Raw genomic sequence first — 17,267 nt, forward strand, 5'->3', positions numbered from 1 at the left:
AAAAAATATATACATATATATATATTTGTATATGTGTGTGTATGTGTGTATTCATAGAAAAAGTTCATAAAATGTCTAAACATAAACTTTTAATTCGTTTAAACAAAATTTAAATTTAATAGCATTAAAAAATTAATTTCATAAAGTGATAAATGTTTTCATAATATTATAACTGTAGTTCGTTGAAGAATTTATTGTTTTATACATTTCAGATTTATATTATTCATTATCATGCGTTTCACTTTTTCATCTAATAAAATAATATTTTAAATTCACAATTAGAAAAAACTATTAATAATGTTACATTAATAATTTATATCATTAATTGTATCTTAATTTATTTAATAGTATATAACAAATTGAATTTTCTATTATTGTACAGTTGTAATTAAGAAACTTATGTGTACGCTTATTTGTATACAGATTCTTAGAATTAATTTAATTTTATTATTAATCTTACAATATATTTAATTTTATGTATTTACAAAATAATGCGGAAATGGAAAAATATTTTTATAGTAATTCTAATAGTATAAAAGATAAAAATAAAAATAAAAAACAGGTCAATAAAACGAAATTTTAGAAAAATATATAATCACAAAAATATTTATACTCTTACAAAAATTACAAAAATTTAATTTGTTTTTTTAATTTATTTTTTTAATTTTTTCTTCTTTAATAAAACTTTAATAGAACTTAATAAATGAGTATGAGTTAAAGCAAAATCTTAAATTATAAAATATCTAATTTTTAATATTCTTTTATTTTGTTGTAAAAAATGTTTCCAAATGATGATCAATTGTTTCAAAATTGTTGATCAATTGTTTTCAAAATTGATACAACTTTTGGGGATTGATTTTACTCTCTCAAAGAAATTTTCTGTCGATAAGAAAATTGCTCCATGTATAACTCATTATGCTCCAGATAAAGTTCAATAAAATTAAACTTTAAAATTAAAACTTTCGAATAAGATAATTTTCTTGTAATATAAGATACAAATATTTCTGTGATTGATTATATATCTATTTATTTTACAAATAACTAACTTATTGACTTATATTGACTTAGTGCTATTATTAATATTCACTTAGTTATTATTAGTATTCACTGGCCGTAATAAGATTGAAATCAAATTTGGAAACACTAGACTTATCTCATTCATATTTTGATACACGAAGATCAAATAATAAAAGTTCTTAAAATTGAAACAGTGATACAATCAAATATTTACAATTAAAAATTGTGTCCTTCAGCTTTCATATTTAAGGAATATTTGCGTCATCGTTTAGCTCGTGATACCTATAAATAATGTCATTATTATTTCATATAAATTTAATAAATAGCAATCAAATGGCTATCTTTATTCAAATAATTTTCTGTTTTTTAAATTATTGAAAGAATACCAAAAAAAAAAAAAAAAAAATACAAAAATATCATTTTTAATTTAACATTTTCAATGTTTGATGATCACCTTTGAATGTCCAGAATAAAGTACTGGTCCATCTGCAATATCGTCTGTTTCCTCATCGTTTTCATCCGAATTCAACGAAGCAAATTCTTCGTGTTCCATGATTCCCCACAAAGGGATGTTCTCCTTTCCTGTAGATGCTATAGCAAGATTATTTACAGCTTGTGGAAGTACTTGATAAGCTTTTTCGATAGCCTCAAATTCGCTTAAATTATTTTTATTATTGCTTGTATCATTAACAATCCGTTCATTTGATCGTTGAAAATTTTTTTGTTCTTCTTTCCTTTGTTGTTTTTTCAAACTGTTTTTCAAAGGTATTTCCGGTGTTGGTAATGGCGTCACTACGTAAACTCGTTCTTTATTTACAGGTGATATTGATACAGAATGCGATTCCCATGTCGATTTTTCTTTTGTCGCGGATTTATTTACGCTATGCACGTTATTGGTTTTTGGATTAGTTATACGTTCAATTTTCACGGACTGAAAATTAACAATTAAGATATTTATAAGAAAAAATAATCGATAAAAAATGTAGATTATTTAAATTAAAATGAATCTTAAAAATAAAAAAATTTATTTATTCAGTTTTCTTAAAGCATGAATCTTTTTATCATAAAATCTTATTTCGAATTCTTGTTTTAATATCTCTTCTTTTACTTAAAGACAGATTTAATTTAATTTAATTTAAAAATTTTAAAAACTTTTTAAACTTTTTAAAGTTTTTAAAATTTAAAAAAAATATTCTGATAATAAAAAATTCAATTAAAGAATAATTCATAAACAGATTAATAAGTACAACAATATGTATTTTTTTTTTAATAAGACAAATAAACTAAATATGTTCAAAAAATATATCAATATCAGAAATATATTTTTTAAAGAATATTTTTTAAAGAATAATATAAAAAAATTTCAGATATGTTTTTTTGAGTTTTATATGGTAATGATTTAAAAATTACTGCAGAAAAATAATATCAAAGATATTAATAATAATAAAGGATTATTATTATATATATACTATAAATCGTTAATTCACAATTTATAAGATGAAAAATATCAATTTGGAAATAAATGTAAATATTAATAAGTAATAAATAAATGAAAGGTGAAAATTAAAGTTTATAAAGGTAGCACATAATAAATTACCGGCTGTATTTGTTCAATATGATTGCTCGCGAATCCTTCGTGTTCTACTTCATTGAAACTAAAGCCAGCCAAAGAATATATTTTCACACTTTCATTGTGATCTTTCAATTGATTCCTGTGATCTCCTGGTTCCGTCGTTGTCAAGTATTCAGTTGGAATTTTCTTTGACGGCGAAAGGTAAGGGTGCAAGGAACTAGGTAAAATCGTGCTAAATGTTGTAGGTTTTGAATATTCCTAAAGAAAAATATTTTATTAGTTATTTTTTATATTTTATATCGCAATAATTATTCTGCGATATAGAAAATCATCCATTGAAAAGAAATATTAATTATATTAATATTATTAATAATATTAATTATATTACTATTTTTTTATTATATTCAATATGCAAAATTAAAAAAGAAATGTTAAGAATTAGAGTTGTGTATTAATTGTGTCATGTGTATTAATTAATTTGAAAAATTTAAAATTAAAAAAAAATTTAATAAAAAATATCATTATTTTAAATGATTTCTAATTTTCGAAAAAATAAAATAAATAAAATAAATAAAATTATAATAAAATAAATAAAATTTTTCTTAAAAAAAAAAGAAATATGAAAATTATATAGCAAATATAAAAAAATTAGCCAAAACTAAATAAAATCTGGATAAAATCGTGACCTATTTATAAATTAGTTTAAAACTTTCTAGCATCCAAATATCGTTACCATTTTAATGATTTATCAATAGCACACATTAAAATTATAATTTTGCATTTGTCTTTCATTTTATCGTTTTCAAAGTTATAAAATTTTATTTATAAGAATTTAGTTTTAAATAATTTTTCTCCTCTATTATATTATATAACTAATAAAATATATATGTATTTATTTTTTTTACAATTCATAAGCTTACTTGTATCGTCCAGTTATCGATATTTTTCTGTAATCTGTGTACGTCAATGGAAGTGTTTGCTCTTGTAGTGCTTCGTGAATCCTCAGATCTTAACGATTGCATGTTCAATTTGTTCGAATTGTTGAAATTGAATTGCGATTGAAAATGATTAACAACTCGAATTTCGTTTCTATATTCTTGTTGCATATAGTTATCATCATCACTTTGAGGAATCTTTCTTGACTGTGTTCGATTGAAATTAGTTTTGATACTCCAATCTCCGTAAGATTGTTGAAACGGAATTGGTGTATATTCTGACGTATACGGTATGATAACTTGTACCTAAAATATTATTATTTCAATAAATTTATATAATTCAGACATATGAAATATTTGTGACATTATAATTAGAAATATTACATTTATAAATTCACATTTTGTGTATATTTTATGTGATATATTAATCAGATGATATTGAAGACAAAGAAAAAAAGATTACAAGTATTATAAAAATTCATATTGCTTTAATCTTCTATTCATAAGATAAAATTTTTAATTAAATTTGAGACAACCATATGAATTATATTTTTGTACTAGGTTGCTTCATTATTTTATTAATATATATTTTGAATAATTCAACTTTATAAATAAATTAAAATATTTAATAATTATCGTAAATAATAATGTATTAATCTTTTACATAATTTTATTTTACATTATAAAATTTAATTTTTATATTAATTATATCAATGCTTTTTATATTCAATTATTATTAAAATTATATCTCGTTGAAAAAGAAATTTATGCAACAAATTTACAATTATTTTATTTTAATAATTATTATATTTAAATTTACTACAATTTTTTTATAAAAAAATTGTAATATATTATCATATATGAATTCTTTTATTTTACTTACTTGTTTATTTCGCTTCCTATTTTGTTGCTTCTGAAATATATCTTTGACATTTTTTAAATCTACACTATCTTGCTTCCAAAAATTCTTAGTTTCTAGAAAAGAATTGTTCGATTTAGCAAAATGATTCAAAAACGCTTGATTTCTCGAAGAATCGTTCGACGTATTTATGGATAAACTTGACCACAAATATTCCGGTTGTCCGGATGGCGAAATATATGAAACATCTTGTTGACTTGTATGTTGTGTAGTAATTGTTGACGTTTCGATATCCTGATTTTTATTATGGTTTAAAAAAACATCAGTAATGGTTGTCGAAGTCTCCAAAATATTGTTAATGTTTTGAATATCCGACGAAGTATAAGAATCAGTTGGTTTGGCAAAGCTCGATGAATTCTCGAAGTATATATTATCGGTTTCTAAACTATAATCCGTAGTTGTCTTCATCGTATTGTCGGAAACATCATCGAAATCATTGTATCCATTAGTGGAAGTCGGCCATTGTACATCTGGTCGACTTTCGCCATTTTTCGTTAGATCGAACAATGGCGATTCTTCATAGTGTATCGATTCCTCTTTCAAAGCAAAACTTGTTTCAGGTGTCTGAATCGTTACGTGAGAATCTTTCATAACACTTCCGCTAGGAGACAAGTCGTCAGAATAATTCAAATTTCTCATATCTTGGTAAAAAGTTGAAGTACCGAAGCTTGCCGATGGATTTAAATCTGGCGGTAAATTCAAATCAGTATTCGGGATTGGGTTCGATTTAAACGATTCTTGGTAATCATTTTGATTGGAGAACTCGTGATTTTCAAGATTCGAACCAAAACTATTAACAGTTTTCTGAACATGTGACACAGGCTGATTTAAAATTTCGTCATTTTCTTGGTTCAAGATCGAAGGATTATTACTATATCCTTGATCAAAAAATGGTCCTGATATAGAAGGTTGTGTATTGAGAATAAAACTATCGTATGATTCTTTATGATCTGTAAGCCCTTTGTTTATTTCATTTTGGTTTTGAAGTATTCCTTCCGTTCCAATGGATTTTACATCATTGTTGTTATGAATATTATAACGTTCGTCATTAGTTTTAGGGTTTTTGTATTCCTGGCCACCCAACGGTATTACAGGTGATTTGAAATTTTCTATCTCTGATGGATTTTGAAATGGTTTATCGAAGGATTTTGTTTCGTATGGTGGAAACATTGGTGCAGAATATAATTGTGGATTTAGTAATGGATTGTTGAATGGATTTTGATCAACGGGTACTTGAGAAATTTCTGGTGTCCTGATCTCATGCGAAGCTGCGAATTGGACGTCGTGACTTGCTTGATTGTTAGGAGGGAGATAACTGTTTGAAAATTGCGCAGGGGGAGGAGGAAGAGGATAATTATCAGAATGGCCTCTACTTTGCATTGGAATCCAAGGAACTTTATTACAAGGATTGCATTGTTTCCTTTTGTTCGTTGATATATGAATTGCACGATGATCTTTCTGAGCACGTTGCACGTCGAGAAAATTGTCTGAAGGGACATTAAAATTGTAAAATTGTAAACTTGGATCAGAGGGAGAGCTACGTGGTGGACCAAGATGAAGAACGGAAGAAGCTGTGTGCAATAGACGTGCAGGATGTTGAGCAGGAGCGGATGAACTAATAGGGAAATGTAAAGATGGACCAGTTTGAAGTCCAATTGGAGAATGAAGAAGTGAACCAGTTTGAGATCCAAATGGAGGATAAGGAGGTGGATCAAGTTGTAGAGTAGAATGCAAGTTAAACGTTGATGGGCCATAAGATTGAGAGGATGGAGGATAAGATACTTCAATGTGTGATGATGTTTTTAATGGTGCAGAAGTGGAAGAATCATAATTGAAGGGATTTAACCAATTCATCAATTGTGAGAGATATCCTGATGGTTCCGTTGGCGAAGAATTTGTCACTCTTCCTGTTCTCAGAGAATGAGATTTTGATATTGGAGGTGGAACTAAATATTCATTTAATCCGATTCTTCGACTGCGACGACTAATGTTTGGACCATTATTAAAGAACGATTCGCTTCGATCAGTCTTCAAACATGAGGATGTATCACACATAAAGATGAATAGTAATAGCGTTAACAAAACCTATAAAAGCATATATATTGACGATTAAATTAAATTTACTTATAAAGATATTTACTTATATTTAAATTTACTTCGTATTTAGATATTCCACATTATTTTTAAAATGAAAGTGTGTAACTATAAAATATAAAGTGTAAAATATGTAATATAAAGAATAAAATTTTCAAATATAGATTTATTGAAACGATTTGATATCATATATTGATATCACAGGAAGTAATGTATCATAAATTCAATAATAATTAATAAATATCAGATTTCTAACAAAGATGAAAATTCATGAATGCATATTCTAAGAAAACTTTGTACACTTCTCACAGTAGCCAATGGAAAATAAACACATAGGGTAAATTGAAGTAGGTCACTTCCTAAGGAACTTTCAGTACCGTTTTAAATTATGCCAGAGCTACGTAATTTCACTTAAATTAAAACATTTCTATATTTCTATACTAATTATTAACTATTCTATAAATTTTATTTTCACATTTCATATTTAATCAATTATGTATTTTCGATTTAACAAGATACTTTAAAAGATGCTAAAAATAAATGAAAATTATTTTTGTAATTATATCTAAATATATAAATATACAAAAAAATATTTGTATTCTACGTTACAAAAACTTAAAACTCTTTTTAATTCTTTATTTTTAAAAAATTTTTTTACTTTTAATGAAATTTTGTATATAATGAATATATATGTAGCAATTTTTTTTAAATAGAACATCATTTTAAGTAAGAAAATGAAATCAGCATTTCAATACTTTTTTCATAGAATTTTAAATTATAAATATTTAATGCTTTATCATCTTATTGTAAAAAATATTTTTAGATAAGATTGTTTCCAAAATTAAAAAAACATTGAAACTTTTGGTTAATTTCATAAAAAAATTGCTCTATATATACTTCATGTATATATATTCATTACAATAAGATCAGACAATAAAATTAAAATTTCCTTGGATATAAATATTGGATATAACATAGGATGTAAATATTTTTCTATATCTTGATTATATAGATATTACAATCAAACTTCGTAAAAACTAATTATTTATTAGCCTTCTTTTTCATTTCTGTATAAATTAATATTTGCATAAATTATCAAAACAAAAGGTCAGAAGTGAAAGGGGAGCAAACATGATATAAAATCAAGTGTAGAGAAGATTTGAACGGGCAGCTATGAATTTCTCACGAGTTATAAAGTCAATAGTGTTCTTGTGGAGTTCCACGTACTATTTTACGATTATCGTGAAATATGCGAACGTGTGAGAAAGAACGAGAGTATTCATGGATTACTGTATTTATCGCGAGAACCGGAACTGCATAAGAAAGTGAACAAACGGAAACGAAAAAAAAAAGGACATGGTCTTCTCATATCACTTTTAAACCTACTAACATCAAAATCAATGTGCTTTATATTTTTAGCTGCAGACAAGAAATGGTTGTTTAAGCGAAAGTAGCAAAATGTGCAATTTTTTGTCATCTTTATAAATATTTTAGAAAGAACGAGATAAGATAATATGATTTTTAAATGATTAAAATAATTTTTAAATGATTTTTAAATGATTCTTAAAAATTAAAATAAATAATTTCATACAAATTTATTATTTAATCGAATTCGAATTGAGAATAAGATCTGTTTCGAATAATCGAATAATTTAAAAATAATTGAAGTTTTATATTACATTAATTGTTATTTAATAAGCAATGTATTTCAATTGATTTTAGATACAGTTTATTTAATCATCAAAGAAATTTGAGATATGAATATTTGAAAATATGGTAAATTAAAGAAACAATATTATATATTTTTATAATATATTTTTGAATTGAAAATTTGTTCTTAAAATATTACATTCAAAATAAATATTAAACAATAAATTTGTAATAATAATTGTAATAATAAGAAATAATAATAGCAAAAATATTTATAAACAATTATTTTTATCAAAATTAAATAATAAATAGTTTAAACTATAAAATAAAAAATAATAAATCATTTAATTAAAAATATATTAATAAATTTTTTATATGAGATATTTTATTATAATATAAATATAATATGTATATAATATATATATATTTTTTATATATTTTATATTTATTTATTTAGATAATTTAGATTTATTATTTATATTTATTTAGATATTATATAGAAATAAAGTTTAAATATCAAATTCGATATAAATATATCTTTATATAAAAAAATATAAAAAATTAACAAACATAACTTTTATTTTAATCTTTTTTTAATATATTAAAAAAAAAATACTCAATTATAATATTTATCCAACGATACTCTTATTAACAAAATATAAATAATTGAGTCATTAAAATTACATTGTCATCTAATTTTGGTTATCAAAAAACAGTATATGATCGTGAGATAGATCTTTTCTTCATTGAAGAGTAGGTGGTTCACATACTATAATAGTCAAGATATATAAGAGATATTCAGTGTAGCAGGGATAATGTAGGTAAGTGGGCTGTGGGTATTATGAGAGTCAGCCTACAGTGAAAAGATGTAATACGTAGTTGCATGTAATCTGTATAATATGTATTCAGAAAGGTGTTAGTGCGCTCATATGAGGCATACTTGTGTCAGAATAAATGTTGACACTCATCGAGACTAACCAATATCAATAATGAGATTGCAATTTTCTTTTGGTTATTTCAAATTGAAATAATATCTTCATTTATTAAGAATTTTTATTTGAGGCAATGTACTAAAAGTCTTATTTTAACAGGAACTGAAAATAATATAGACGAAATAAAATTATTGTTATTGCCTTTAAAACTAATATTAGTATAGTTATACTATTAATTAATGAGAAAAGATAAAATAAATAAAATTGTAAATAATATTTAATTTTTTGTTGACTTTTAATATCATAAAATTAAATAATTATAATGAGAGCATTAGATCAAAAGATAGAATTTTCTTATATGTACAAGAATAACATAAGTATAACAAAAGTATAACAAAAGATTATTGATTATTAATAATTGATTATTAATAATTGAATGTAAAATTAAATGAAAATGAAAATATATAGATTGAGTGAAATCATGATACAATAGTGAATTTAGTTTTTTGATTAATAGAAATTTTAATAATAATATTTGTTAATAGTTTTTTTAATACGATTTCTTAATAATTGTTAATAGAGTTCTTTTTAATACGATTTTTCGAAGAGAAAAATTTTATTATAAATCTTATTCTGATCTTATCTCAATATATAATCTTGTCTGAGTGTAATCTCTTTATGAGATAACTGTAGTAAAAAATTAACTTTCAAACAGGAAGATTCTGTTTGTTAAGAATTTAGTGAGAAGAGATAAAGTGAAAATCTTGAAATCTTACTCTTAAAAAGAAACAAGTTCTAACGGTTTTAACGAAATCTTGAATGGGAAAAAATTTCAGGAATACTGTGATAATGAGAGTTAATTATTGCGCATATCAAACGTATTCCGGTTTTTAAAAAACAAAAAATAATAAATAAATTATATATTTAATATTTTTGTTCATTTTATAATCAATGTATTGTGATTAAGTTAAGTTAGGTTAGGTTTGATTATTTGGTTTTTTTAATAAATGAGAGAAAATAACAAATATAGAATATATATTTAATATTTTTGTTTTCGATATTTTATCATCGACATATAATCGATATAAATTATTTTTATAACATAATAAAATAACCAAACAAATTTTATTTAATTTTATTAGAATATAAATATGATATAATATTTGATATAAATATGATATTTAATTTTCGAAATTATAATAAAATCTAAACTAAACTAAACGATATTAGAATAAATCATATTTTTTTATTTTTATTATCAAAGCAAATATTTAATATAATAAATATAAAATATAAAATCTAAATAAATGATTAGTAATATAGTTATTAATTATTAAACAATTATTAGTTATTAAACAATCTATTAAACACATGAAAATCATTTCTGATTGGAAATCTTTTTACATAATAAACTAATATTATTAATAAAAAGTGACAAAATTGTATATAAATGTAAATGAAAAAATGAAAATTACAAATACATGAAAAATTACATGATAAATTACAATTTTATACTAATAATAAGACAATCAATCAACTTGTCATTTATACAGAATTATATATAAAAATAAATATTTTATGTATGTTTTATATTAATAAAAATAGTTTTATAATTACAATTCAATTATGAAAATTTAATATTGAAAATTTAAAAAAGCAAAAAAACAAGTAACATTTATATCATGTAGTAAGTATTCAAAAGAAAAAAAAAAGGAGAGAACATGAAATAGAATTTAAACTCTAATCATACTCAATAAGGTCATAAAACTTATTCAAAAAAAATCTGTATTGACATTGATAAGAGGAAAAAATGTGCAAACGGAAAGCGACAGATATAGGTCGTATTCAGAAAAGTTTCGCTCCTATGTTGGCACTATGCCAAATGATGAGGATCATTCGAAAGCGTCAAATATATGTTTCCCTTGTATCGTTCAAGCGTTCTTGTTGGATCACGTGTAATTGATATATACAAATGTATACAAATCAATCCTAACTTTCGAAAGCTTTTGTAAATGGTCCGCGTGAATTAATTTTCCGTTTCTTGGGAATTTACCAAAAGTCAAATAAAAAATCGTAGTTTTTTTATTTTTCAAATCAAGAAATGCAATATGCAATTATGGAATTATAGAATTTATAATATATAGTATTATAATATATAGTATTATAGTAATATAATATATAATATTTAGTACCCTTTATATATCCTTTATATTTATCTACAGACAAGTAAGATTGTTATATTTTAATTATTAAAAGTATGTAAATTAGTAATGTTTATTATTTGTGTCAGAAAATATTTTTAAAATTTAAGAAAAAATTAAAATATCTAAAAATAAAATTTTTTTATATGAATATATAAAACAAAAGAATGATTAAAATGAAAGATAAAGAATATGTGTATTTTGTTCATTTCTTTTAATAAATGTATGATTTGAAATTTTAATAAGATAAATAATATATTAGCATTAGATATATTTCTTCAAATTTATACGTTTTTCATATTTTAAATTAAATTATTTTCAGAAAAAAAATGTTATATAAGATTTTTTTTGTTAAAATAAATTAATATTTCCATATATATATCTTATTCCTATTTAAATTGATATTTTTATTACATTGAATTATTAATGGAATTGTAAATATATATGATGAAATCAAAGTATATGTTTCAAAATAATATTGGAATTAATTTCTTCGAAAAATTTGACAAAAAAAATTTAAATAATAAAAATTTTAAATAAAAAATATTTTTTATTAAATAAAAATTTTTTATTTTAAATTAAATAAAAATATTTTTTTATTAAATAAAAATTTTAAATAAAAAAAATTTTAAAAAGTAAAATTTAATCTCAAAATATCTTAAAATTTTGAAGTTATTTTAAATTATTTATTCACATTTATCAAATAAATTAATATCATATTTATATTTTAATACTATAAGTTTTAATTAATTTATCGAAAATCAGAAATAAACTGATCGTAAGCGGATTTTAAAATACTTAAATTTGGTCATGTTGTTGTTATGTTACCAGATTTTGAATTCGAAATTTTTAACTTTCGCTTGGTATGCTTTGCATGATAAATCAAGTTCTTTTATAGGATTCTACACAAGAAACATATATTTAGTTCTAATAAAAATTTTAAATTAAAAAGCATAATTTTAATTTTAATAATTTTAAGAGAACAATTACTCAATTCTTTTTTCAACTATACTACCAGTTATATTTTAAAATAAATAAATGAATAAATAATAATTTTTTTCTAATACATATATAATAATAACCAATTATATTATTCCATAATGTTTTATTATTTGTAACTTTCAAAATATATGTATATAAAATAATTTCTTTTTGAAAAAAAATTAAGAAACAAAAATATATTTCTTAATAAAAGATAAGATTTTTTATTTAATTAAAATATTAAAATAAAAAAATAATTATGCTTTTTTTATTTTGTATTAAAATTAATATTCCAGCATTAATTACAATTTAAGATAACTTATGAACTAATAAAGAATGTATAAAAATACAAAAATTAAATAATAGAAATTATAAAAAAATTTATATAATATATACAATATATATAAAATTAAAGTATTTATATGTACATATAATATAATATAAAATTTATCTGAAAAAAATAGTAATTTATCTTCGTCAGTACAGCTTTCGCCTCATAAGATGTATGGTTAAAAAGTCGAACATCTACTCTCACAAATATAATGCAAAATCAATAAAATACATATGTATAGAGTTTCTAATCATTAATTTTTAATTACTAGTAAATGTAATTATAAATAAAAAATTTAATTAAATAAAAAGATAAAAAAAATATTAACGCTGTTATATAGAGAAAAATTTTTTAATAATTTAGAAAAATTTATCTATATTTATTTATATTTTATTATATAGAATTGAATTTTGTAGGATACTTAATTATAAAATTAAATTTTTCATAATTAATTTGAAAAATTAAAATAAAAAGATTATATTATATATAATTTTTAAAAGCATTTTATATCTTTATTTATATTACATATTATATAATATAATATTATATAATGTAATCTTATATTATATATCTTTGCTTATTAAAATGAAAAGATTATAACATTCTCATAATCTAATGATTTGTTATATTTTTACGAATAAATTATATGAAAAAGCTTTGCTGAAAAATTTTGAAGATATTATAAAAAAGATTTCAAACTTGCTTATATCTGATTTTATGTCTTTTTAAATTTTTAATGATCATACATATACATATAATATATTATATTAGACCTACAATTAATAATAAAATAAAATTAAAATAAATATAAAATTTAAATAAATATGAATTAAAATAAGTATAAAATAATAAATAATATATAAAATAACATATAATATGTTATCCAATATGTAAAAATTTTAATATCACAATGTTATTATTTACCTAAAAGAAATTTTGTATAACAAAATTATTATTATTTAGTTCAAGGGATGAATTATCATATTATGCATTTTATTTATATACACAAATATTTTTATAATATTTTTCTAAATATAATTATTCTTCATTTATTTGAAATTTAAATTAAAATAATTAATATTGTTTTTCTTATCTTTTTATTTAATATTATAATTTTTTCAAACGAACAATTAATTATATGAAACTTTAAAATATATTTAAAGATATTTCAGAAATAAAAATCTAAATATAAAAATCTTAAAAATTATCATTCTTCTTTAAAGATAAGATAGTCATACTAAAATAATATTTTTCATTAAAATTATTATTATTTGAAACGAAATTAAATGTTTAATAAATATTTTAATTTAAAATATGATTTATACTCACTCGAATATTCATGTTTCAATGTCTATATTTTAGATCCTTTTCGTTAAAAACATATCACAAAAACTAAATTAAAACTTTTCGATTGTCACACTTTTTAATTGAAAAGAAATAATTTATAAAAAACCACGCAATTTGAAAACAGCAAAGAAAGAGATAAAAATTCAATGTTTCATCCTTGATAACACACAATTGAAATGAGCGCAAAGAATCGCTTTTTCACAATAAGATGTATATCGAAGAAGAAAAACATGAGGCAAAGGAGATCTTGTAGAAGAAAACTTCAAAGAGCAAAGAGAATGAAGAAAAAACAGAAAGAAAGATGCACGCTTCAGTAGGGTCAAAGAGAGAGTTCATTGGAGCGTCTTCCATGCAACACGCTTATATACATTTGCTCCTTCTTTTCTTCCTTCTCTCTTTCTCTTTCTCTCTCTCTTACTCTATCTCTTTATCCTTTCTTTATCCTTTCTTAAAGAATCGAACTCCTTTTCTATGTACCAATCTCTCTCTCATAATGCATATATTTTTACGAAAGTTTTTTTACCTCTATTGAAGAACAATCTAGGAAAAATTTTTTTAATTTTAGGGGTTGTTTGAGAAACTATTGAATTGATGATTTCAAAGATAATTCCAAATAAAAAGATGTAATATTTTATTGTATTTTTATTACATTATTTATTATATTAGTTTTTTATTACATTATCTATATATATTATAATATATAATATATATATAAATTATAATATATAATATTTTCAATTTATATGAACGTATTATTTTATGTATTGTTTTAAAATATCAATAAATTCATAACACAAGATTAAAGAAATAAATATTATAATAATATTTTTGTATGCTATTAATAATATTCGTGGGACATTTTTGATTCTAGAAAAAAATAAATACAAAAATTGATATACAAAAATATCAATTGAAATTATTAAATTATAAGTTTTATTAGATGAAGTAAGAAAATAAAGATGAAGTAGAATACACTTACAAAAGGCATTTACTCTTTTTTCGTTTCTTTTCATTTAATAGAAATTTTAATTTTTTTTTAAATTTAATAAAGAAAAAATACGCATAATAAATGAAATATGATAAGATTATATGAAAATATTTTTAATAATAAAATTTTTAATAAATTAACAATTATTAATAATACAAATTAATAATAAAGTGGAAAAATTTATCATCTACTACAAAGAAATATGAAAAATAATTAAATAATAATTATGTTTTAAATAAATATATCATTTTTTTTGTCAATAAATCATATTATAATTTCTTTTTGATTTTATCTTTTGATTTTTTTTTTAATATTTTTTTCTCGATTTATGCGAGTATTCATTAGATACTTTCAATAAACTTTCTTAAACATTTACAAAATATGAAAACATGTTACAATGTTAAATATATAGTTTAATGTGTTCATTTTCCGTAACATCATTTATATAAAAACACTTTAAATCACTAAAAATTCTCTTACTTTTTTAATACTTGATAATCTTATCTTCTTCACTTTTTATTTATGTTAGATATGTTATATTTTTAATTTTTCCTATGATATATTTGTATATCTTCATTAACATTAGCATTATATCATTTAGCTTATATCTTCTCAGAATTAAGCAGATATGCCAACAAAAAACAATAAAACAATAAATCAATAAATTCAGCGACATTTAATATAATCGTTGCAATGATTAAATCAAGAAACATTTTCTTTTCAGTTTTCTTCGACTAAAGTTCATTTTCTACCAAACCAAAATATAAAACCAATATGAGAGTAATTCTTATTGTGTTTAAAATTCTCTTCATCTTTATTTTGATTCAATCAGGGATACTTCAGATAATTCCTTCTGGAAGATCATGCACAGCACAAGGATACTTTGAAATTATTGATGGAACGTGCAAAAATTATTACCTCTGTCTCTATAATGGAGTCGCATTCGTCTCATACGATCTGAAGTGTTTAGATTCAACTGTATTTAACCCTATAACGAATATCTGTACTGCAGATTATATTTGCAATCAAATTACTACAATGGATCCTTGTCCCTTTGGAGTTGGTAGATTTCCAATAAGCGATTCCAATTGCCAGAAATATTATTTTTGTTATGTGGATAATGGAAGTTTTGTGAGATATAATTTGACATGTCCAAACAATTTACTATTTAATTCAAAAACAAAACAATGTATGTTACCATGTCCAACTTCTTCACAAACTTCTTTATCCTGTACAAGTTGTAATAAATAACAATTGATATGATAATAGACACGAATTAACATTGTTATTTTATCTTATATTGTTAAGGCATTATTTTGATAATAAAAAAAATTATTTTCTGTTCGATTATTTTCATGATTATTTTTGTTGTATTTCTACCATTATACTTCTTTATCCTGTACAAGTTGTAATAAATAACAATTGATATGATAATAGACACGAATTAACATTGTTATTTTATATTATATTGTTAAGGCGTTATTTTGATAATAAAAAAAATTATTTTCTGTTCGATTATTTTCATGATTATTTTTGTTGTATTTCTACCATTATAAATTATAAATTATAATAGAAAAATATAATTTTTTATTCATTATAAAATTTATTTTCATTCATATATAAAATTTATTTTCAATATGTAATTAAATTATAGTAATTAAATTATATTTCTATTAAAATTAATCATAAACCATAAATCTAATTAATGAATGTAGATATTTTTAAAACCAAAAATTTCAAAAAACAAAATTTCATGATAAGATAAGAAAGATAATTTTATGATATGATAAGAAAATATTAATGTATATAATTGTGTATATTCTTTAATTCATAATTGTAAATTTAAAACAATTTTATCACAATAAAATATAATCATGATATGTATTATAATCATGTATGATAGAATATATACGTACATGTATGTATTCCAAAATATAAATATATTTTTTTCTTATAACTTATATAGATTTTATGTTTTTTCCCTATAATTTATATTATAAGAAAAATTATTATATTATTTATAGCTTATAAATATATATTATATTATCAATATAATATCGGGATGTGAAAATTTAATTCTTTTACATATAAATTTGATTTCTATATCTAAATTGTATGTAATATCAACGTATAAAATGACATGTTATATATAATCTTCAGTAAAATACTTCTATTTATAGGAAATTAAAGAAATTAAAAGAAAAGAAAAAGATTAAATGGTAATATTACATGTTATAATGATATAATTTGAGATCTTTAAATTTCTTTCTCATTTTTTTTTAAGTTTTTGTTGTAACAC

General features: G+C 21.3%; 1 protein-coding gene across 1 annotated transcript; it reads right to left on the reverse strand.

Moving 5' to 3' along the window:
* Positions 1–638: 638 nt before the first annotated feature.
* Positions 639–14,322, reverse strand: LOC108004504 (probable WRKY transcription factor protein 1). Its single transcript, XM_017067461.3, has 6 exons — positions 13,963–14,322; positions 4,409–6,529; positions 3,511–3,831; positions 2,615–2,848; positions 1,472–1,948; positions 639–1,299 (listed from the first exon to the last, which is right to left on the reverse strand). The coding sequence occupies exons 1-6, from the start codon at positions 13,972–13,974 to the stop codon at positions 1,279–1,281; spliced, it is 3,186 nt and encodes a 1,061-aa protein (XP_016922950.1). The 5' UTR covers positions 13,975–14,322; the 3' UTR covers positions 639–1,278.
* Positions 14,323–17,267: the final 2,945 nt, after the last annotated feature.

Source organism: Apis cerana, linkage group LG2 (assembly GCF_029169275.1).
Source record: "Apis cerana isolate GH-2021 linkage group LG2, AcerK_1.0, whole genome shotgun sequence".
Lineage (NCBI taxonomy): Eukaryota > Metazoa > Arthropoda > Insecta > Hymenoptera > Apidae > Apis > Apis cerana.